At 46.9% G+C, this 24884-nt stretch overlaps 1 protein-coding gene across 1 annotated transcript; it reads right to left on the bottom strand.

Annotated features, from left to right (window-relative positions):
- Positions 1 to 8637: 8637 nt before the first annotated feature.
- Positions 8638 to 18381, bottom strand: LGALSL (galectin like). Its single transcript, XM_048297692.1, has 5 exons — positions 18144 to 18381; positions 17955 to 18026; positions 17695 to 17783; positions 17050 to 17227; positions 8638 to 14368 (listed from the first exon to the last, which is right to left on the bottom strand). Exons 1-5 carry the CDS (start codon positions 18174 to 18176, stop codon positions 14225 to 14227), a joined length of 516 nt encoding a protein of 171 aa, XP_048153649.1. The 5' UTR covers positions 18177 to 18381; the 3' UTR covers positions 8638 to 14224.
- Between the last annotated feature and the right edge of the window lie 6503 nt (positions 18382 to 24884).

Here is a 24884-nt window from a genome sequence, read left to right as displayed (position 1 = left end):
TAATTCTTTGACTTCCATTATCTTTAAATTACATCTTTAGTGCTGTCACTCTGTCAGAGTGGGATCACCCCTGCCTAGATCTTTGCCTGTGGTTTAGTATAGTCTTAACCTGATTAGGAATCTGAGGGTTTTCTCCTCATTTCACTGGGGAGTATTAAAATGAATTATCCTGATACAGAGACTATAAAATAGGTAGAAGTAAAAAAAAAAAAAAATCAAACACTGATTCTCTATGCTCCAAAGACCTCACCATCCCGAGCCCCACTAGCATTAAAAAATGTTTGTCAATTCAAAGTGTTGCACGTCTGAAGTCTCCAGGTTTAACAAAATGTCATTGTCCCTCTGTTGAGAGTCCATAGTCCCAAATCTTTGCTCAGTCTTCAGCTGGACAAAGTGGACAAGGAACTTAGAGTGACTTAGAACACATCAGGACTCCCGAGTTTAGCTAAGACTGCATATAAAAATAATATTGTCTTAGAAAGTAAAAAGGCTGTGTCCTGCATCTGCTGAGCAAGGGGTTTCAATCCCACAGATTTCTCCTGTGTGCTGGCAGATGCACGAAATAGGATGCATTCTGACTACAGCTAAATAAACAGCTGGAGGGGTGTTGTCTCTGTGCAGAGCCACAGGCCTGTCCCTTTCTGTTTGCAGGCGCTCTGCCCATTCCCCATCCTTTGTAAAGGCTCCAGCCTTACAGGAGGGTGAGCACGCTCACACACAACATTGGTGTGATCTGAGCCCATTCCCCCGAGCTCATCACTTAATAAGTAATACCTGGTGTATGTATATTTTGGCAAAGCACTCTGAAACGCCTGTCAGGCTGAATCAGACTTTGTGGAGGTAATGATCATTTGCCCATCCCTGGCATTCGGCCCTTTTGGAGTCAAGGGAGTGGATTGTCCAGCTCTGCCCTGCACTGGTGCAGCCTCACCTCCAGCCCTGTGTGCAATTTGGGGCACCACAGTATGAAAAAGACATTAATCTATTACAGTGTGACCAAAGGAGGGCTATGAAGATGATGAAGGGTCTGGAGGGGAAGCCTTATGAGGAAGGGCTGAGGTCACTTGGTCTGTTCAGCCCGGAGGAGACTGAGGGGAGACCTCATTGGGGTCTTCAACATCCTCACTGGAGTGAGTGGAAGGGCAAGCACTGATCTCTTCACTCTCATGACCAGTGACAGGACTTGGGGAAATGGCATGAAGCTGGGTTGGGAGAGGTTTAGCTTGGATATCAGGAAAAGGTTCTTCACCCAGAGGGTGGCTGGGCACTGAAGAGGCTTCCCAGGGAAGTGGTCACAGCACCAAGCCTGACAGAGTTCAAGAAGTATTTGTACAACGCTCTCAAGCACAGGGTGTGACTCTTGGAGTGTCCTCTGCAGGGCCAGGAGTTGGACTCAGTGATACTGATGTGTCCCTTCCAACTCAGCATATTCTATGATTCTATGAAAAAATGTTAAGCTGCACACAAAACTGACAACCCAAAGCAGCTCAGGTCAGATTTGTTTGCTGCTGTAACCTCCTTAACATCTGTGGAGTACCAGCATTGTTTCCTCTACATTCACGTGTAGGAGACCACCAAGGAACAAAGGTTCAATACTGAGACATTTGGCATTTCTGGTGCTGTTTGTAAATAAACTCCCAGCCAAGAGCTATTGCATATTTTGAATTCCAAGAAGGCACTGTTCTGTGTCCTCCTATATGTGCCAGTGCTGAACAATTCAAAAAGGACAGTGAGAAAAAATATGCCCTGTTCAGTCTAAGAAAAGTGATAAATCTGCTCTCTGGAAACACAGTTCTGCTTTATCTGGCTTTACTTTCAGTGGAAGGGGAGACACATAGTGCTTTCCTATAGCCACCGTTTCTGGCCATGCAGGACCTGCTTGTAAGCCACTTGAAGTTCCTGTAACCAATAATTACTTTGGCTCTCACTAATAGGAAACTCTGCTCTCAGCAATATGGAAAGGAATTAAAAGTAAGCAAAGGTCACGTGTTTATAGAGCCCTTCCCACGTCATTAGCATTTCTAGTTGATAGAGTGTATTGTTTCTTACTCCCATGTGTAGAAGATGCTTGCATTGACTGTGGAATGCTGAAGAGGGATGTTGTGCAGGCACTCCCTAAGTGCCTTGGCTTCTTCCAGCACTTTTTATTCAGATCTTTTTCCAAGCCTGGCAGGAGAGGTGAACCCCTGTGGAAGCAAAATTGCAAGTGTCTTCTTTATTGTGTTAGTTACACATAACCCTCTGCCTTCAGCACTGAAAGCTTTTGCTGGTTTTCACTTTCTTAGGATGGTAGTTTCTTTCCTATTAAGTACTTAAGGAAATACCTGGAGCCACCTATCTCTGGTCTACTGTTTCCATATGTGGTTTATTTGGTTTTTTAACTTCAAACACAGGATGTATATGTGTGTGAAAAGGAGACCAGGCATCTACATTTAGGTGTTTGGTAGGACGTGAGTGTCTTCAAGGTTCCTTTATAATCATTGGACCTAAGGCCTCTGGAAAATCAGGGCACCAAAATCATCCCTGCTAAATCATCCTCTGGAGAAGCATCTCTCTTTCCACTGCCTGTATAGGGAACCCACAGAGACCAGACCAAATTACCATAGCTGAAATTAGATTCTGCAGAAGGTGGCATAAATACCTCACCCACTGAAAGGCTTGAACGGCTTCCAGTTTTCCCATTAATATAGTCACTCTGCTCACCTAAGCAAAAAATTTTAAAAAAAGGCATCTTTGCAGAAAATTGTGTATTAAGCACCAGCCTTTATTGCACCAAATAGCACTTTTAAATCCTCACCCCAGGAAGCTGTTGACACATGTTGGAGTCACTCTACCACCTTCTCCCAATAAATGTGTGTGTAATTGTATTTGTGTGTATGGTTACACGTTGCTGTGGAGGTGTTGGCATGCTGATCTAGACCTGCAAGCCAACCAGGACAGCCTGTGGCTTCATGGCCCTAAATGGCAGTTAACCTGTGAAGGCAACCAGGATCTGCCTCTGAATCTCTTTGAGGTCTAAACTAAGCAGCTTAGAAGATGGCAAATGGAGCTGCTACATGCCTGAGATGGGTGGCAGCCTCTGGCAGTGAAAGCTGTGACCTCCTATTTGAAACCTGGCTCACATCACCCTGAATGTTATGAAGGATATTTTTTCCTGCCATGCCCTCTCCAGAACAAGATCTTCTCTCTGAAGCAGTATGCTCTGAGAGGCCAGGTCTGGCTACTCCCTTCCAGCACTGCAGGTAGAAGAAGATGCCTATAACATAAAGGAAGACACAAAAATTATCTGGAGGCTAGCCAGAGACAGGTGGGAACAGGCTGAGAAGGTGGAGGTCTGTTTGGTCTGGTGACGTGGCTATGTAGATTCACTGTCTAAAATCCCTTGTGGGGAGAGAAAGACATGGAAGGAGTCACTGGCTGCAGTCAGTTTGAGGTGGGGGGAGTTTCCTTAAGGCCAGGTGTAGGAAAGCTTGAAAGCACACATTTCAGCATAATTACAGGCTTTTCTGACATGAAGATAAAACTTGATATGCAAAGTCTGTACATTTGGATTTCGTGCTGCGCTACACCCCCAGATTTGGCCTTTATCTTACTTCTACATCAGGATGTTAGGCAATTCACCACCACCTGCAATTTACTTTGACTCTGGTGACTGTTAATTCTTACAGTGTGGATTGAAGACATCTTTTAGAAAAGTTTCCTGTGTGTTATTTGGTCATTAAGTTGAAAAGGTCTGTGTACCTTGAAAAAAGTGGTAATAAACATGATGAAAGTGTAAAGAAAGCTAAGTGGTACTAAGAAGTTAGGTTATGGTCTTCTCTTTATTCATCCATTAAAGGATGAAAGGGCATATAATGAGACAGAAGAGTGGTACATTGAGGGCAGACAGGGGTTTTCTTTGCATGTAGTATGTTGCCACTCATGAACAATATTCACATGTATAGAAGTAACAGGATCCTGCAAAAGGTCAGGCATTAAATAGCCTCCAACACCAATTGTAATCACTGCAGTAACAGTGGTAAAAACATAAATTTCAAGATTATTGACTGGGTTTCTGAGGTAGCTACGCTAAAGCTGTGATGCCTATGTGTGTTAAAACCTAAGGCATCAGCTGTCTGTCACAGCATCCCTTGTGCCGTCCTCCAAAACACATTCCAGTTAACACGACCAAGCCTGGGAGCTATTTGCACTGCCAGTTTTATCAAGTATAATGGTCACCATGCTCCTGTGATGGTCTGTGACCATCAGTTTATTTATATTGGATACAATAACAGTCTACTGGGATTCTGGCATTCTGACACTACCTGAGTGACTGCTGAATGCTTCAAGTGTACTTTAGTTATTTCTTCCACAAGTGAACTCATATTCCGCTCTACTTACAGACTCTTAGGTTGGCTCTTAGTGGAAAGTTTCAGACCTCTGCTGGTCCTGTAAAAGTCCTGTCTAAACCAGCACAATGGCAGGACTGTTAACCTGGCTGATTAATTCCCAGAGAGTCTGGAACAGCTTCTCTGACATGAGACAAATAAATGCTTTATGAGACCTGTAAGTTCCCAGCAGATGCTGCTACACTTCGGCCCTGCACAGACAGCCCCTGGTTGCCTCACAACCAAGTTTGCTTGCAAGCAACTTGGCCCTCCCAGCTGTCTGCCCACATCTGTATAGTTTTGTTCCCAGGAATCAGCCTTACACTTCTGCAGTCCTGGTGAGGTTTGGTGAGGTTTAGTGAGCCAGGGACCTCTGCACCATGCTTGGCTGTGCAACACGGGCACCCCAAACACTGCCCGCTGGTAGCTGAGACCCAGGACTGAGCCCTTGAAGGATGCCGAGAAATGGCCATCAGTTCACTGTACTGCTACAGAGATAATCTCATGTGTAATGGGACCAGGTAGGACAGGAGACATATGGGCCCTCTGACCTCATATCTTTTCATCCTAGAGAGGAAAAGATTCTGCCTTTTCACAGCTTCCCTTTCAGACTGTGAGCCACACAGCCCTCAGAGGACACTCTCAGAGGTAAAACCTCTGTGCTTGCAGTTGTTGAATTCCTGAGCTGTGCATTCTTGCCCTTTCCTCTTACCCCAAACAGTGAAATGTTTGCTGGTACTGTCCAGGAATTCATCTGTTGGTATTTTAATATGCATGTATATGATCACCCAGTTGCTACAATTACACTGCAGGAATCTTGTTTCTAAAAATACACCCATCTCTGCTGCTCTCCAACACTAGCATGAGGTAATGGATCATGTTCCCTAGTTGCCAGTCACATACAGGAAGAAGGTAATCAATACAGCTGGCAATATATAAAGACTACAACAATTATAATTGCAACTAATTTCCCTTTCACTTAAAAACATAATCTTCTAGCCTGCATTATCACAGCTTCAGCTTTACATTGCATTAAAACAATCATGTGCTTGCCTTTGCTTAATGAAATCCTGTTATTTTGCTTGAGAGCATCTTTGGAGTAGCTCAAAGTGGTAAGGTTTATTATGGGAACCTTAAACCAGCTCCTACTCCAGCAGGTGCTCTGTTGCTATCCGTGTACTTCCACCAAAATCAAGAGAGATTTTGCATCACTCTGGTTATGATTGCTGTATTTTGTCTAGGGAAACGTGTGCACATCATCTTCTAAATTTAAGGTGCAGCAAACTCCCTGATCTTGTTCTATCTCCTCTTCTGCATTATTTAAATGGCAGTTGAAAGCACTGTGAGTCAGTGAAGGCTGTGAAAAAAATTGATGGAATGCCATTCATTTTTACTATTATAAAAAGTCATATTTTGGAAGGATTTTGCATTACAAATAGTGCCTCTGATCCCAGAGGAGCTATGCAGTGTATAGCTGTACTCAACCTCGCCATTGTATATTTTGTCCAAATAATGTCTGCCTGGTGAGCAAAGGGGGGGAGGGGGCTTGGGAGCCTGAACTTCAATGTTGTAGCCCAAAGTCTCAGTGATGGAGCACTGTGTGGAAATCAGTGTATTCCAAATTACAGCACTGACTGCTGAGTAATGGCTGTTGCATTTCTGCTCTTCCCTCTCCCTGCCCATAGAATAACAGCAATAATGTTAGAAATGGCAAGGGCCATTCATGACTTAATGCTAATTTTAGATTTTGTCAGTGCTTTGAAGTTCTTCAGTGAGCGGTACTAAATGAAGTACACCTTGGCTGGTGTCTGTTAGAAGACACATAAAGCTCTGAAGCCACAGTAGAGTTCCCCTGGCAGTGGGGTTTCCAGCCATGGTTCTCTCACAGGGAGAGGACTGGCCACCCCTGAGGAAAGGCAGTGGAAATGGAGGGGAATGGATGTGGAAGCTGTGTTCTGCACTCACACAGTAATCCAATGCTGCTCCCAGTTTTGTCCCTCAGAGTCTGTTTAATAGCCACTGTAGCTCATTGCATCTTTCTTCCAAAATGAGGTGTAAAAGGAGCCCCTCTATCCTTGCTGCAGGCTTTGTACTTTTATATTAAAATACTTCGTTTTCCCCTGGAGGCTGTAGTCAATCTGTTACTTTCCAAAGTGTTTTTTCTACCTAGAGCCATATTCTGTCCTTAGTTCTGGTCTGGATCTCTCTTAGACAGCCATTATCTTTCCCATTGAACAGAAAATTTCTTAGAGAGCAGCCAGGAAAGAATCCTCTCTGCCTCTTGGAGCATGCAGTGCTGGAGCTGCTACTGGAGCTTGTCATACATTACAATACTGTCAGCGCTGGCTTTTCGCCCATCAAAGGGTTTTTTTGGAGCCAAGCGAAGGCAGAGCCACTGAGCACTGTCAGAAACCTCCAGCATCTCCATCCATGCTTGGCAAGAGGCTGCTCCACCAGAATGGAGCTTTGCTTCTCTGCTCCAATGAAGCAAGTCCAGCCCGTGGCTCTGCTGTTAGTATCAGATTGCTTAGTACTGAAACCCTCCTTTTCTCTGCTGCTTAGATCTGCTGTTCAGCTTCAGTGCAGTTTTTCTGATTAACCAGGCTTTTGTTCCTGCCTTTCAGAGTCACAAGGAAGCCCTGCTCTGCCAACCAGAAGTCAGCATTACTCTGGTTTGTTCTTGCTTCTTACTCCTGGGAAGAGAGCTGCTGAAAGACACCTCCTCCTTGGGGTCTTTCACAGAATGACCCCTCCTGGCATCACAGCCCTGGCCTAGCAAGGCACCAGTGAGGAAACTGAAGCCTCAAAACCTCAACAGGATAAGAAATGTGTAACTTTTGAAGAATGCTGGAGCCGATGTGGCATTTCAGAGCCAGCCTCTATTCTTAGAAAAGTGGTGAAAGTCATAATTTAAAAATAAAATCAAGTGCAGCACTAGCAAAGAGTCATATTCATGGTATTCCTGTGGGTAAATCCCTCAACATGAATTGGCTTCACTTGAAGCTCAGAAACACTCCACCAAAATAAGGCCCAGCTGTGAGGTGTCTGTAGTACTGATCTGAATGGGAGAGAAGTACACATGGCTCTTGCCACATTAGGTGTCCTGCTGACCCCTTCCCTTCCCCCCAAAACATGCCTGTAGTTTACTTTGGTACTAGAGGTCACACGAGAGCCTTCCAAGGGCCTCTGTAGGAGTTAGCCCATGCAAGTGGTGAAATTTAATGTATATTCCCCCTTCTGAATATCCCCCCAGGCACTTCTGCAGGTGCTGTGTGGTTCTGCTGTCTGGTGGGGACTAGATGATGCTTTTATACCATTCACAGACATTTCTGGTTTGCACTGAGGTTACCAAATGCTGTGTTTTATCTCAGAATCTCCAAATGTCAACATATTCCTTCTTAGGGTTGTGTGCAGTAAACTAAGGCCCAGTCTCTGGCCAGCTTTGAGCAGGGATGGCCACAGATTAATACTCATGGCTTAGAGCTAGGATGAACTTCCCGTGCAGCATATGAATCAGTCATTTTATTGGGAAAAAAACACAGAACTAGCTGTATTCAAAACCTGTTCATCGACTGCTTTAGTACCGTTTGAATTTTGAGGTTTTCCTCAGAAAACCTCTTCTGTGTTTTACAGCCACAACAGGATGTAGGGCATAACCCTTACCCACTTGGGTCACGCAGAATTTTTCAATAACTTTAACTGAGAGAAGCTGAGACCTTAAAGTTTCCTCTTGCACTCAGTCAGGCCAATGTGAACTTTAGTTAAGGTAACACCAAAAAGTGAAACACTGGATCTCATGATAATGTGCCCTTGGAGCTGATCTGGTGGTTTTACTCACCCTGTAACACTCACCTATGAATCCAGCCCCACCGGAGTGAGCTGAAGCACACATGTGACTTACACTGCTGTTTTATCCTGTGCAGAAGTGATCAGTGACCTGTGTCTCATAGCCTGGCTCTGAGGTCTGAGTCGTGCCTGTTAACTCCTGAGGCTTACACTGCCCAGTGATGTCAGCAGGAGTCTTGCAAGAGTCAGCAAGCTTTTCTTTCCTCTAATGAAGTTATTTGGTTGTTCTGTACGGTGCATTTAAACTGTAAGGCAGTTCTACACAAGCTACTACCAAAGCTGCACATCTCATTCTAAAGTTTCACACTACAGTTTAATGAGGGAAAGAGTCTGAAAAACAGGAGATAAAAATGCCAGAAGTTAAAGAAGTCAAGAGGATATGTAATGAGCATTGATAGTTCCGATAAAAGACAGAACAACCTAGTGAAGATTTCATGTTTTATTGTTATTAAAAGTTCATTATGAAATCAACACAACACATAAAAATAGATCTGTGGTGAGTGATACATATTACTGTTATTGCCCGGGCGTTTTGTGCACACTCTCACTTTTTAAAATCAGAAGGTAAGGAATACAAGACATTTCACCAGCAAACTGTGAAACCAGTGTTCCTGCAGCAGAGAGAGGCTGTGCTTCCTGTTGACTCTATCCAATGTATAATGCAGTCAGAAATAGTCCTCTATTCACACTTAAAAATAAACTCAGTTTTAGAGTATGCCCCAGCTGAAAATAACTGGAGAGTGAGAGCTAGAAATAACTCTTTTCTTAGGGACCTATTTCCATGAAAGTCAAAGGGATTTTTGACATGGATTTTAAAAGCAGAAGGACATAGTTATTTGTTGACAGACAGATGGAGAGGCCTAGCAACAGGAGCTAGGGAGGACTTGTGGAAGAGTAGGAGTTTATTATTTTGATGTTGCACATGCTGCTGAATCTCCTTGTTGTAGTAATTGTCTATGTTCATAACAGCAGTGATTGCTGGGAGGAGCTGGGAGGGTGTATCAAAGCCAGATAGGGCGTCTGCAGCTCAATATTTTTTTTCTGCCTGTTTGGGTTGGCCTTGGTTCTAACCCTGCACACCATTCATTGCAAAGTGACTTTCACCTGTGCGCTTTCTGGTCCACGTGAGAAAATCAGAACAATACCACGATTACAAAAACCCTCACCAGCTCACTTACCGTTCCTACACTGGCGTAAGCTTTTCTTCCTTACTTCTGTGCTTATCACAGAGGGCATTTGGGGCTGCCTCAGCCCCTAACTCTTGCTCCTTACATTGTCACGTCAGCTCCAGGGGTGCTGGGAGGTTGCTAACTGGCTCAGCAGAACTGTGGTTCTGCTGTTTTCTGCATGGAAGTGTCTCTGTGTAGCCTCAGTGCAGAAAACAGTGCTGAGGTATTCTGGGGGGAACATTTCCTGTGGATAGGAGGCAAAATGAGCCTCAAATTGGATATAACGCTTGAATGTCAGCGTGGAAAAAAATACCTCAGTGGCATGGCTACTCCTATATTCTCCTGTTATTTATTTGGGAGCCTCTTTCACATCAGGCAAGTAGGAACATGAACCAATCCATGCTGTCCAAGCTTGTAAGCAATGCTGTTTTTTGCCACATGTCCTGCTAGGGGGTTGCAGAAGGTACCAGCCAAAAACGTGGGAAAAACCCATCCCTGGGAAGCTGCCCTGTATCTCCACAGCCTGTGCTCTTGTCTGGCTCTGAAATGCCCACTAATGCCCTCTGAACTCCTGCTCTGTTAGGACTACAGTGCATCATGCTACCCCAACCTCACTACCAAGCTGATGGGCGCTGTGGTTACTCTGGCCTTGTTTCCTCCACAGTGAATAGTTTCAAAGCCAAAGCTAAAAATCTCAGTGCTGTTCCCTGCGTGAAAATCTCTGGGCTTCACTCTCAGCCTCACAGCAGGAGAGTGACAAGGGTGGAAAGCTGGCATAGCAGAATGGTGATTCAGGCTCTCCCTTTGGTTTTCAGGCTGTTTACTCAAAACAGCCCTTGAGAAAGATGCTAGGCCTCAAGCACATGTCACAGTCAACTGGTTTAGCAATATTACGCCTATTTCTGCTTAAACTAGCCAGGGAGGGGAGGGAGAATATAATATGTTAGTGCAAGTTCTCATAGACAACATATGAATATTTAGTACAAAATGTTCTTTCAAGGTGGGGCAAACATTTCTAATCGTGACACAAAAAGAAGGTATTTTGTAAGAGTTTTAGCAAGTTGTCTGTGAAAAAGCGTTTGTGTGAAATGTGTTTAGACAGACTACCTCACATGACACTGAAATATTTCAACGCTCTTTCTGAACAGGCAATAACCTAGTTTTGTTTTATTTAAATCAAATCATATTTATCACAGCCAATCCCAAACATAACTAAATAATTTGGTTGCGATTTTTTTTGGTTAGTTGCGTTTTTTTTTTCTTTTTCCTCTTTGGAAAAATAAAGCTATGCTAAGTTGAGTGATTCTGCACATGGGTTTTACCCACTGAAGACTTCTTTCTCTGCAGAATCAACTTCCTCATTCAGAGGAAACCACGGAAATATTCAGCTAATAAATTTTAGCATAAGATTTCAAAGGCTGGTTCATTCACTCCTGAAGTCCTGAAGAACTGCAGTTTCCAAGAAGCTCACAGACTACTTGTCCCTACTGAAAAACATTTTATAAACCTGGCCTATTTTGGAAACAGTCTTTATTTCATGTCTATTAGGGCTTATATCCAAAATGAAGATACGAATAGTCCTTAAATTGTGGAGACTGAAAAATTCAGGTATAAATTTTGCAGTGCAGTCTCCCATTTGAAACATTTGGATTTGACCCAAAGTCCAACTGAGTAGAAACAATTAAGGCCTCAGTTTTCTCTGACTTACACTGCACGTGCAAGTGTTCTCAGTTGCTTCTTAACATGATCAGCCTGTGTAAGTCAAGCACGAGGGGAACAGCCCTTGGTTACACAGACATCATCCTTTTTTCGCCTGCCATCGCCTGGTAGTGCCAAGAGCAAAAGAAAAATAAAAAGGCTTCCAATCAGGTGATAGACAGATAGATGTGGAAGCTTTCTTTAACTGCGACTTTCTGCCCTTTCTTGAGCTCTCAGCCAAGCCATAACCCATCAGAAGAGGATTCACAGCCTTTCTTGCCTCAAAGCCTGGCTCAGAAACCACAACAGGGCAGGATCAGGTGGCAGAGTTATGCAAAGGCAAAAGCAGAATCAGGGTCAAAAGAGCATTTTCCCCAGACAGCAAACTCCTGGAGCAGGAACAAATGGGAGTGCCCAGCACAGTGGGTGGGAACAAGAGCAAGGCAGGATCACCGGGCCCTGGCTCCACCCAGAGATGCCCCTGACACTGCACTGAGTTCACCTTGGCATCCCTGGTGTAGGCACTGTGCTGTGCCGGGCCCCTGCAGGAGAGAAAACGTGTGGGGGCTGTGAAAATCCAAGGCAGCCAAAATGCTTTTTCTGGGATGCAGTAAAGACATGGAGGGGGAATCTCTACTGGTGGGCTGTCAGGGAGATTCCCTTTGGGTTTGTGCTACTGTAGGGTCATGGTGCTACTTACACTTCCCACAGGCCCAGCAGGCCAGGCCCAGGCACTCAGCAAACCTGGCTTCGGACGTCCAGCTGGAAAAAGCACTAGGCACATTTAGGTGCTAAATTTCTCTCCAAACACAATTCATCTTCTGCCTGCATCAGCTTTGGAACCATAGGGAATTTCCAAGCTGGAGAAAAATCCAAAATACCTCATGTAGAAGCACCTTTCCCTTGGATTTTTATTATCATAATTTTTAAGAATATATTTTGTACCGAAACACTGTCAGCATTCTTTATACAATGGAAAATGACACAGTCATTATGTATCATGTAAAAGAGTAAAAACAGAGCAAGACAGGAACATTTCAGTTCAATGTGGAGTACAAATAGAATCTGATGTACAGCTTAAAAGCCACACACCAGATAAAAAGATCATCTGGAAAACAACAGGTTCTCTTTTATTTTGGAAGTAGGAAGAAAAGTCAGGGAATGTCAAATGTTAAGGCTAAAAATTAAATTTTTAACTTGTATTTTATAGGTGGCAGCCTGATTCTTAATTCATCTGCAGCAGCAGCAACAACCCCCAGGCTTTACAAAGAGATTTGCACTTGCATGAAATAAGAATCAGGCTTCTATGCTCAGAGCACTCTGATTGACCTCAACAGGCTTTGGACTAGAGCCACAGTTGGAATTTCAGCCTGCAGTCTAAGGCTTCTTAACTGCAGGCCAAATTAGCACAAAATGAGGCTTTGCATTGGCATTCTACCCTTAACTTTGGATATTCCAGTTCTGGTTGCTTTAAACCCCACTTTTATTGCAGGTTTAATATAGTTCCATTTGTGAGATTCTTCTCTTTTTGTTGGCTTTTTTTTTTTCCTTAAATACTATGCTACAAAGGATGTTTTTATAGTCTGTGTTTTAGTCCCTATATTATGTGTTTTCAAAATTGCCTAAATGTATGTTTATATCATGATTATAACTACTCAGAAAGACCCACTAAAGTCCACTGTGAGCAGCCAAGGAAAAAAAGTGTATTTAGTCCTAAAGAAGTCAAGAAAAGTGGCTGTGTTCACTTATAGTGTAGCGCAATGACTGTGTTTATACAGCTATACCTACTATTTAAAAAGCTACTTTTAAAGTTATTATTCATGTGCCGTAGCTGATTTTCAAGCATTAATAACTTGGCTGTCTAGACAAGTTTTAATTGTCATATCAAAGGCCAAATATGTTCTCAAACAAGTGTAAAAAATCGCCCATCTCCCTTGGAAAGAGGCCGGTTCTCTTTCTGAACTAAGAGATTGCCAAATTTAACTTTTTCTCAGGTTATGAAAGCACAGTAAAACCCACAAATTTGCTGTTTAAATTTTTAAAATGGATCGACTTCAACTCAAACCTATCCTGTGCAGCAAAGTTAGTAAGCCCTGAAAAACAGATTCTAGTGAATATGCAGAGTTCCCCTCACCAACTACCATGCCCACGTTTTCCCAGGGCCTAGAGGGCTCCATTAAAATGTAACTAAATGTGCGATAAGAAACATGGTTTTTCAAGAACGATATGTAAAGTTTACCCAAAGAACCTAAGACATTTTGTACATTCAAAATGTTTACACTTTGCTGTTCTTAACCGTCAGTAAGATTGTTCATTTTTACTAATAATACATACAATGAGTATAAATAAATAAACTACAGATAAGTTTTAAAAATTGTATTAACAATACGTTGTGCAAAAACTCATAACGATCTACATTCTATGCAAATTCCCTGACTAAAATACACAGGCTGTGTCCACACACCCTCAGTCAGTTTTTGCACAGTCCTTGGGGCAAACCAGCAGCTGAGGGCAATCAGCAGAATTCCATTACAAGCTATGGAGTTAATGCTGATTTACACCAGCAGAAGGGCAGGCCCCAAGGCGTGTGCAAAAATGCCATAGAAATCAGTGGGAATTGTGCTTGACTAAGGACTAGACAGTTTGATTGTACCCCATTAAAGTGAGTGGGAGTTTTGCCATTGATTTCCATGGAACCAGGCTCAGGCCCTGGGTAAGGACGTCAGCACGTGGCCCTATGTTGTGCTACACTACTCCACTTCAGTGCAGAAACAGTATTTGCAAAAGAAAAACTTGTTTTTGTTGTCACTACTGTTCAGTAACCGGTTTTAGCGCTGCATTTCAGAGACTGCCTTTTCTGTGAGATTTGAAACAAGACTGCAAGTCTTTCTGAATCCATTCCAATTTGATTATCCAGCACAGGTGGGCTATTTTGATCCAAGAAAAACGGCTCAATGTCTATTAACCAACAGTGCTCTTCATTAGGATAAAAAACAGCCCGGTTCATCAGCACAGGAGTGAAGAACTGCATGCGGAAAAGGAACAGGGCAGCCTTCCTACCATAGCTGTGTCCAGAGCCGGCTGTCACTGCTCCCAACAGACGATGGCACCTGAGCTGGTTTGGAATCTGCAGTCCTAACAAGCTCAGCCCAGTTTTGTAAGCTGAAGATCTCCATTTATCTTTATTGTGTCAATTGCTGAGAGTGTTTCAATACGGTGGTAAAAATCAAAGAGCTGATGTCCATCCACAAATATTCTAAAACGGGGATGCTCACAAAGTATCTCAACCTGTAAAAGATAAAACATTGAAGCATGTTGTTCACAGTGTAACTGGGAAGTTACTTCACAGCACACAAAGAACACTTCAAATAGTGTTGGTGCAGCTGCACACTGTGCTACTTACGTGCCATGCAAGAGGCAAGGCTGAGACCAGTTTGTACCTTTGACACCAGTTACACTATGATGGATCTGCTCTTGCTGAACAGGGACATTAATCCAATCTCACGTTGCCGTAGCAGTAAGCACGCTGGAACCCAGTCCACTGGCTACTGGGAGGTTTTGTGTCTTGGAGTAATGCCAGAAACAGACTCAAACTGCTAATCACAGGAGGAGGAAATTTTATCTCCAACCCAAACTTTACATTCCTTGCTACAAAGCTGTTGGTTTTGGTGGGGGGTTTTTTTGCTGCATAACTGGGCAGTTCCCTCAGCAATGCTTTCCACACTGCTTTTAATTTACTGGAAGGGAGTAAACACGGAAGGGGGATGTAAGTTTGTCCTCCCCTCCCACACATACACAGCTGCTGCAGAACTGGAAACCCTTCACTCCCGGGGCTGCAGACAGTCCCTGTCAGACTAGACCCCATCCTGGGGCTGCAGTGAAGGAAATGCAGTGCAGGATTGCTGGAATTCAGCTAAACCGTTCGCAGGATGCACAAACAGGATCAGGGAGGGACACAGCTCATCCCTCCTGCTGAGAGACCTGCAGAAATACTCTGGAAAAGCAACAAAGTCTGGAGCTGAACAAGCTTGGACACGTTGAGAGTTTCCTGATGTTAGGGGTGGCTTGAGAGGGTGCCCTGTTGTTAAGCTTTGCTGGAAGTGCCCCGGCAGGAAGCTGGGACACGAGAGCACAGAATGTGCACTTTTACAGGCCCTTGGAGACCTCTAGATCTAGACACACTACGGAGAAAATCTTCAGGGAAGCCACATGTAAATCCTGGGTCATTTCCAGAGGCTGGAAGTCCGGAGTGAAATGCTGCTACCAGACACTTGACTCTGCTGCTATTACAGTGTATAAAAATGGGAACAGGGCCCATGACAAACTGACTGAGCCAAAGCCCAAGTGACTTAGAGTACGTTGCAATGGGAGAAATGGCAGCAGGCAGTCCAGGAGGGCTGGAACTCCTGGATCCCTGGTAGTGCACCAGGTACCAGGGAAGCGGCTGTGCTGCCACGGAGCTCCTGTGTCACTGCGGCAGTGCCTGCCTGAGGCCTTGTTATGTAAAAGATATGGTTAACACTGCTCACGGTCCGCTTTTCACATCACCCGCGGCCACGCCACAGTGCTAATTGGACTGGATCACAAGTAGCTGGCAAGAACACTTAATAGTTTAATTTATTCACTGAGAGGGAGACCATCAAAGGAACAAAGTCAATTGGGAGCCTCAATTCCATTTGGGCATTTGGGAAAAAAGAAGGAAAAAAAGGCAAAAGAACAACTCCCTTTCTACAGTCTCCCATGCTAAATGTGCGCTATTGCTGTCCTGTAACTTCAACTGTCATTAGTGGGACATGCACAAAACTTGCTCTGGGTAATTTGTCTGGCTTGTCTGAGGGCCCAGGCACCACCCAGTGCAGGAGGCAGTGGAACCCTCTCAGATGGAGCAGGACCCAGCCTCCAAGCCTTTTCAAGTGCATTTCCCACACCAGCAAAGGGTGTTGCCAGTTCTGATGGGAGGGTGAGTTTGTAGAAGCAAGTAGAGCGCAACCAATTTGCAGCAAAACCAGTCATAAACACCCTCTTAAACACCAAGCATCTGGGGAGATGGTGAGCTTTTGGGGTTGGGGGAGATTATCTTGGGGGCAAGAAGGATTAAGAGTTTGGCAGCTGGTCACAGCACTGGCATTTAGCAGAGGGGCCAGTAAGGTTTTTTAAGAGGGACAGGGAGGAGGAGGGGTTTTCTGGGTCAGCTGCATGGAAAAGGCATGCAGCCTTTTTTCCTCAATGTAGTGAGAGAGAAGCAGCCCTCTGCAGCTGCATACTTTGTTAGTCCTGATTTGCAAAGACATCTTCACATAACCATAAACACTACAGATGGGAATCCGCTTCTAGGTCATCCCAGTCCATCCACAGCACCACAGCACTTTCCATATACACCAGTTTCAAGTGACTACAGATTTAAATTTGACGGAAGGTTTAATCCCAGGGTTCAGAGAAGAATACCACTATTGCTTAGCTGTTTAATCTGCTAATACGAAGACCTACGGTCAACCTTAACGTAACATCCCTGGAGACAAAGGATGAACACGATCCTTATTAGCTGCACTAAATTGCAAATGGTATGTCCATTAAAAAAACCATCAAAATATACAGCAGTCCCACTGAATATTAACATTCTCCAGTAATAACTTGTAATGCACTGCCTGTAATAACATAGAGGTATTTCTTAATTTATGGGTATAAAACTAAGCTCAGGAAATTGTGCTTCATCACACAGTATTACAACCTCTGACTTGTCATAGCACCCAGGTGAGGTGTTCACAGCCCCATCTGAACTGCCTGCAGCTGCACGTAGCAGTGGGATCTCCATGCAACTCGATGGATACAAACAAACCAGCAACTGGTGTCTCAACTGGAGCAGTGCAGGCTACACTGATTTCATGAAAGGCACATCAGGTTCTGCTGCAACTCGTATCAAATGACACTTTATCAGACACGGTGTAAGCCACTGCCATCCCGGTACTCACCCTAAAAGGCTGGTCCGGTATAAATGGAAAGTAAGGAATAGACGACTGCTCTTCCCCCCATTCTCCGGCTACACAAGAGTTTCTGACAAACTGTCTCTCTGTAAACACAGCTTTCAGTTCTATGGCTACATCTGCAGGAGGATCTTCTGACTCTCCACAAGTCAGACTGATGCCAAAGCTGCAACACAAACAGAACAGTTCTCATTCAGCCAGAAAAAAATCAAATAAGCCCCAAATGCCGCCAGTCTTATTTCTCAGCTTATTGAAGCCATATAGCAGCTCAGGGTGGAAGACAGATCAGCTTGTTCAAAGCTCTCTGAAAGCTCAGCAGAGACAAGGACATGGTTATGGCATATATATGTGTGTGTGTGCATGGCGTTGTGCATATATGTGTACATATATGCAGACAGATATGCTTGATATGCTTCTTCACTCCCAAGTGAAAACGGAATCCCTTGAAGAAATGCCCCCTCTATGGGTCAAAGGAGAAATCAGCATGCTATATTTAAAATGATAAAAATAATCCTTTCCAGAAAGGAGGGATCCGTGTGGATGTGTGTGTGTGTGTACGTGAGGGTGGTCGCCCCCTTCGCCCCCTCCCCGGGCCCGGTGCCTCCGGTGCGGGCAGCCCTGCCCAGGTGTTACCTCTCGGGGTTGAGGTCCACTATGCCCATAACTAAGATCTTCTTTCCCGGCCTCATTCCTCCTTTGATGTGCCCACAGAAGGGAACGATCTGGAAAGGACAGGGGGAAGGTGGCGAGGGTCAGCTCGGCATCAGCAGCGGCCGCCCTTGTGCAGTCGGAGCTGAGCGGGGGCGGGGGGGGAGTAAAGGGGTTGACAAAATAAAATACACCACCACCCCCACCCTAAAAAAAAAAAAAAAAATTAAACAAAGGTGATTTACCAGGCGAGGGAAGTACACATCAGCTTGCACCGGAGATCCCAGGGAGTTGTTTAAATGTCCGTCCTCTATTTTCTGCAGGTAAAAAGGGGACCGCTGAGGCAGGGCCAGGTGGAGCCCCCCAGCCCGCCCCGCTCCGCAGGTGCCCTGCCCGGCCCCCAGCCCCGTCCCGGTGCCCACAGCCGCACTCACCAGCGCGTCCCGCTCGGCCACGGTCCCCGCCATCTTGTGGAAGCGGCGGCGGCGCTGGGGACAGGGCGGAGGGCGGGGGAGAGGGCGGGAGGGATGGAGGGAGGGGGGTCTGTGGCAGCCCCGGCGGCGGAGGAGTAGCGGCGGAGCCGGAGCGGAGCCGGTGCAGAAGTAGGAAGGCGAGGAGGAGGAGGAGGAGGAAGAGGAGGAGGGGAGGTGGCCGGCTGGCACTGCCTCGCCCGGCGGGGAGCCCAGCCCTTGGCCCGAGGGGGAGCCGGGCAGGGCGGGGCGGGGGCTGCTGCCGCTTCCTCCGCTCCGCAGCCCCGCGGCGGGGCCGTCCCTCGGCGTACGGGGAGAGCGCGGCTCCGCTGGGCTGGGGGGACGGCGGTGAGCCCGGGCCCCGCCAGTCCGGGCCCCTCACCTGGCGTCTGCAGGTGATGGGTGCCTGGGGAGGGGCCGCAGGAGCCCCGCGCTCATCATGTCAGGGATCACCTTTATGTCCGAGCTTGGACACCCCGGCAACGAGGATGTGCCGAGCCGGGCGTCCTGGGTGACTCCCCTCCTCCAGAGGTGGGGACACGGCTCGGGCCTTTGGAAATGAACCTCCACCCCGCTCCCGTCCGTGCCTCGTGGCGGGGACCCTCAGGGGGCTGAGACCCCGAGCGGGGTCGGTGGGCAGAGCTCCGGCCGGAGGGTGAGGGCAGTCTCCCGGCCGAGTGCGGCCGCAGCTCCCCTGGGCCCGCCGTCCCTGCAGCCTCCGGCGAGGTGCGGTAATTGCATAAGCCGGCCCGTGCCGGTGAGCTCCCATTGACATGCAGTGGCCGTCGTTATGCAACGCGGCGGCGTCTGCGGGTGTCCCGCTCTGCGGGAGTACGGCGACCTCCGCCCGAAGCCGCCGGCCCTGCTCGTGCCACGCCAGGAATCCCTCGCCTGTACCACAGCAGGAGTGACTCAACCCGCCAAACATGCTGTCGTGGTCCTTTTGATGAGTTCAGGGTCTTGGGTGGGGGGAATTGAGGAAGGCTTTCTTATCACTTCCTCACCACTGGGATTTGGTGGCGTGAGCATCCCTTTAGAAACGTGACACAGCAACTGGACTTGGCACGTGCTCTGCAGGACCTCACACAGGTCCCTTGGCTTTTCGTGCCTCTCGCTTGCACACTGGGCTGGGTTGGTGAATGTCCCTGTCCTTCCTCCTCTGAGGCGCTGTGAGGATTAATTACATTGAGTAAAGTGGAGTGGGAGAAGCAAAGTCACTGCAATATTTAGGGTTTCAGTATGATGGTGTCCGTTGGGAAACACTTGCAATCAGTAGGTGATGCCATTTGAGAAATCAAGAGGTACTGAGTGTAAGTACAGATTGTGCAAGTGTTTAGAGGCTTGGCTACTTTTTCAGTAGTGCCCACTAATTTGGGCATGTTTTCCTCTCTGGGTGCCCAGCTGGGGATGGCTCATAGAAGCTCATGTTTGGAAGTCACGTACTGAAGTCATGGCTTCTTTAGGGTGTACCAGCACAGCTGGGCACAAAGGCAGTGAGCATCCCTGTGGCCCAGGTCTTGGCATGGGAAAACCACTGGACTGTTTCCTTCCTGCCAAAACACTGGATGTCTCATCACCACACGGAAAAGCTGGAGACTGAATTTGTAAATAGAGCAGTAACACGAACCCATCACACATCAGAAACAGATGGCTTTACAGTGGTCAGGTGAGTGCATTCACAAGTTTACCACAAAGTGGAACCAGAATTAGTTTGATGGGTTTCAGCTCCTGTGTGCTGCTCACCTCACCACGATGCTGATGCCAACTGCATTATGTTTTCTTTTTTGTTGGCCTAAGAGAAAACAGAAATCATCCTAAGTTGTTTTTTTTTTTTCATTTAGTTGTATGGTGTTGCACATTGTCCAAAGAGCTCTTTTAAGAACCCTTTGTCTTCTCTGCTGTACAGAGAGCCACTTTGTTGGATAAGATTAAATTCATTGGACATAAAATCAGGCCAGCCAGTCGTTTGTGCCAAAGCATGATGTTTTATGAAGGGAGAGGCCGTCATTATGTATTTGTTTTGTAGCTGGTTTTAAATGAACTTTGTCATTTCAAAATAATTAAATAGCAAGACTTGTCCATTTGGCTAGCTGCTTTGCCTTGTGCTTGTCTTTTTGGCATGTTTTCCCCAAACTAGCACAAGTGCAGCATTTGTTTTGTTGGCCGTGGATTGACTGGAACAACCTACACTATGGAATTTTGATGGAAAAGGACATTCATGAGTTTTTAAAGCTGTGGTGATCTGTGCCTTTCTGTTTCTGTGCTGTGTTATCCTCTTAACCTTTAACAGCCCAGGATGACACTGAAAATCCTGTGTACACCACGAACAATGTGAGGCAGCCAGAGAGGAGCTCTGCCTCTGTGTGCTGCTGTCCTGCCTGCATGATCGTCACTCCTGTAGTTTCTCTGAGGGAGGTGTTCTCCAGGAGATTACCTGCATTGCCCAGCAGTCCATGGAGCAGGGTTCCATTTCTGGGCAGCACTGTGCCTCTCACCCATGGAGGGGCTTCCTTGGGACCCAGCTTCCCAGCAGGTTCCCCTCTGCAAAGAGCTGCAGGGTGAGTGCTTCACCTAAGCTCCTGTGCTTGTTCTTCTGAGAAAGGAGAGGTCTGAGCCAAATCTGTTCCCTCACCCATGCAGTGCTTGTTAAATCATCTGTACAAAATAGCCCCCATTCAGTATTTTTAACAGCTTTCTTGGCAGGGAAGCTCTTGAGTTATCATGCTTGAGGGCCTGAGCTTGCAGACCTTGTGGTAGTAGCTGGAGCAACATGATAAATATTTGTGCACCACCAAAATGGTGCTGAGGTTCAAGTTACCAAACTTGTCTGGTTGACCAAGTGCAAAAAACCTTGTGGATAGGTATTGTCTTCCATTTCTGGGTTTGTACAGCCTTTTGCTCAGTGGGAGCCTGGGACTCTTGAAATGCAGAGAATCATATAAAGATTAAAAAGAAGTGGCATGGCGTGAACACCATTTGGGAGCAGTTAATGACATGCCCAGCCCAGCCACCAAAGCCATTGCTGAGAACTGGCAAACCCAGAACTTCATCTTAATCCCAGCACTTTATATCTTGCAGCCACTCCCTTTGATGATTTAAAAAGGTGTATCTAATTCTTAGCTGGCCTTCACTGGCAAGGAATGCAGCATGATTGCAAATTTGGTGCGGTATAATTACCCTGCCTTTCTTGCCCCATTACCACTGACATTACTCTCCTCATGCCTGGGTTTATAGGCTGACTTGTAGAACCTCTCTGGTTTGTTTTGCTTTTTTAATGACAATGTTGAGAGGATGGGAGGTGTTTGCTGGTTTCATGGAAGCTTCCTTTGGTTTCTGGGTGGCAAGGCACCTAAGTCCTGTTTTTTGTAAGACTTGGAAAAAGCTGAGTAATACAGTAAAGGAGAATGTCTGGGAATAAATTTGATTCAGTGGTTGGAGCCAAGTGTTTAATTGTTCAGAGGAATTGCTCCTTTTCAAAATTATACTCAAATGCCAGTGCTGATAAACAATTATTTGGGTTGTATGGTGGGGGGTTTTTTGCCTTTATAGCTTTGCCACGGCAAATCCTCAGTTAGAGGGGTTTTTTTCAGGCATAAATTTACCCTGCGTGGGTATCTTGGGAGGACTTGGGAGAGGATGGTACTGACAATTACAGGGGTTTGGAAGGGGCAGGGGGCTGCAGAGCGGAGCAGGAGATGCTGTACATGCCCCCTTGCTGTGTGGCTTCACAGTGTTCCAAGGACAGATTCCTCTGGCACTGTGCACCGGGGCTAAATCACGGGGTGCTGTGTTCTGGTGGAGATGTTCCTGAGCCTGCCCTCCCACGCTCACCCGTGGGAAAGACGAGTGACAGTTATCGGTACGGACAGCGTGGAGCGAGTGTTTAGCAGCCTGTGTGCTTTCACAGGCTTGTGCTGTCACATCCCCACGGATGGAGGAGGCAACCCAGGGCTGGGAGCAGCACCTCTCTCTTGACATTTATTTCATGTGGCTTCACTGCTTCTTGTTGCCCCCTGAATTATTACGGTCAAGGGTTTTGCCCTTAGGGTTCAAGCTCTGGCTGTGTGTGAACCCGCTGGAGAAGCTGGTTTTCTGGGGCTCCCAGTAACAGATTGTGTAAACTGGTGTTTAAGGGGATGGTCCTGGTGGCTGAGTCGCTTGGTCGCACACAGAACTGCTGCACATCTGGAGCAGAGCATGTGTGTGTCGGAAATATCTGTCTTGCAGATTGTTTACTGCAGTTTCCCCAGGATCCGAGGGCACGTACATAAATGCGTGTCAGACTCAGTGGAAGCCACCTCCAGCTCACTGCTTGCCTCTCGATGTAGCAAACAGGACACCAACCTCCGCCCACAGCTCCTTCTGTCCCCTGGACCAGCTGTGGGTGCTGAGTGGGGGGAAGGAGCTGGCTGGGGAAGAAGAAGAACAGGAAGGTCACCATGAGGACATGACATCCCTCATCTGCCTCTGCCCCACTGGCTCCTGCATTGCCAATTTCGGATGAGTTGTGGTTCCCACATACAAGAGGCAGGCAGGAGATTCCCAACTGTGCCCATGCCACACAGAGGGCAGAGGGAGCCAGAGCTTGGGCAGCACCTCTGTTCTGCCCCCATGCCCTTCCCCATGAGTGCAAAGACCCATCTCTGCTCTCCTTCTGGGGGGCAGCAGGGCCTGAGGCTGTTTCTGCTCTCTTTCTGCAGCTGAAGGAGTTGTGGGGGGACACACTGCTGGGTTAGCTGGGGGGTGCTCCAGGCACAGCTGGTTAGGGGAACACAGCTCCCCAGCTGGGCAGAGGTGTCCCTGTGGCAGCGGGCAGCTCTTGGGCAGAGCTGCCTGACAAGAGAGAAGAGGTGGCTTGGAGCTCAGCTCACTCCCTGTCCGTTCCTGCTGCACAGGACACCACAGGGAGCCAAGAGAGCCCTGGTGATCCACCTGGAGTTGAGCTGCCTCCATGTCATCGAGTGTCTCTCTTCTCTGGGCTCAGTCCCTGAGTGCTGGTGCTCCAGCCGAGCAGTAGAGGCATTACTACATGCCTTCTCCCACTCCTCTCTTTCCCTGTGGAGTCTGGCCAATGCTGGGAGCCTGGAGAGGCTGGTGGAGGGCAGCAGAAATGACAGTGGGAGACTTCCAGCTGCTTCTGGCTGTGCTGTGGTGCAGGGACGTGCAGCCACTGGAGGGAGCTTGCGTGGGAGGGAGGGAAGGGGAGTCCCACGGTGCCAGTCAGGGAGATGGAGAGTGTTGGGGAGCCACCAGGAGCGCTGGTATGTCCTTGCTGGCAGTACTGGGAGAAAACCTGTCATGCAGGACAGGGAGCCTGGGAGCACAGAGAGTCCCGGCTCTGCTGTCCTCAGTCTGCTGGTGCCAGGTGACAACTCAACAGTGGCCCTTTCTGCTGAGGGGCTGTTCTCCCAAAGGGAACAAAATCCTGCCTCCTTCTGCCTTTCTGGTTTTCTCAGAGCTCTGTGACTCTGTTGCTGCAGGTGCTGATTTGTGTTCATCAGCTGAAGCGCTGTGACTCCTGGGCCCCCCCAGCTGATGTCCACAATAAAATGGTCTTTCCACTCTTCTGACTGTGTTACCACTGGATATTCTGGAGTGGGGAGCTGTTGCTTGGGGAAGAATCCTGAGGGAGGATTGAGTTTGGGATCATTCCTTGTCCCAGCATCCTTCCTAGCGGGCAGCAGGTCTGAGTTGAGGTGTTTTAGGAGACAAATGAAAGCAGAGTATCCCACCCAAATGTAGAGGTTGTAAGGGACCTGTGGAGGTCTTCTGGTCCAACATCTGCCCCAGCAGGATTCCCTAAAGCAGTCTGGCCAGGACCATGTCCTGGTGAGTTTAGGGGATCTCCTTAGAGCAGGGCCACTTGGCTTGAGTGAGGGCAGGACATGGTGCCAGGAAGGGCTGTTATGGATTAGAGAACCTGGGTGTTCTAAACCTAATGAATTAGGTGGTGAAAGAGTGAAATGACATGTTAGATTCCTATGTTGAGAGGGGGTTGAGCCTTTATTTGCCAGAGTTTTCTGTTTGCTTTCCTAATGAGCTCATAAAATATGGTTGAATTTATGAAGTACTTTGTACAGTAAATATGATGTATCCAAACATACCATGACACTGCTCAATCCAGAAGAGGCTTCCTGTGTCTGCAGGACAGGGTGGGGGCTGTTCACTATTTTGAAAAGCTCTACAGGTAATATTCTTCACCTGTAATTTAAAAAACCCGCCTTAATATTCCTGCTCTTAAAGTACTTCCTGCAAATGAAATGTGGAACATGGGAATCTCATCTTTACATTTAAATTGCGGGCCCCAGCAGTTCAAGTTATATGCAGAGCAAATTCCGCACTTAGTCATATGTGGGCAGTGCAGTCCCTGCATGGATTTCCTGGACACCACTGCTTTGTCCAGAGTGGTTTGCTGGTTTTGGTGCATTAGGAGCAGAGCCAGCATCTGACTGAGTCCTGAATATCTGCAGGTACAGTATGAGACTCACAACTTCTCTTTATCATCCAACAGTGCCTTCAGAAGACCCCATTCAGTCAGCACATCTGCCCAGGCTGGGCATGAGGCTGTTCCTGTGAGGAAAAGGAGAGATGGGAACTGTGCTGAGTGGCTGATCCAGCCACGTTTCCTGGCCTGTGCACACGGGTTTCAGGTGCTGTGTTCCCACCCAGCACTTGTTGCAGTCTGAACTCCTCTTCCCGTCTGGG

The sequence above is a fragment of the Corvus hawaiiensis genome, chromosome 3, assembly GCF_020740725.1.
Source record: "Corvus hawaiiensis isolate bCorHaw1 chromosome 3, bCorHaw1.pri.cur, whole genome shotgun sequence".
In the NCBI taxonomy this organism is placed as follows: Eukaryota; Metazoa; Chordata; class Aves; order Passeriformes; family Corvidae; genus Corvus; species Corvus hawaiiensis.
Note: the sequence above shows the minus strand (reverse complement) of the source record. Positions and strands in the feature narration are given on the sequence as shown.

Coding starts and splice junctions, on each gene's coding strand:
- LGALSL (XM_048297692.1), bottom strand. CDS start 18,176: ATGGCGGGGACCGTGGCCGAGCGGGACGCGCTG. Junction 17,228..17,694: donor GTGGACCTCAACCCCGAGAG/GTAACACCTGGG, acceptor TTTGTGTTGCAG/CTTTGGCATCAGTCTGACTT. Junction 14,369..17,049: donor TACCGGACCAGCCTTTTAGG/GTGAGTACCGGG, acceptor TATCTTTTACAG/GTTGAGATACTTTGTGAGCA.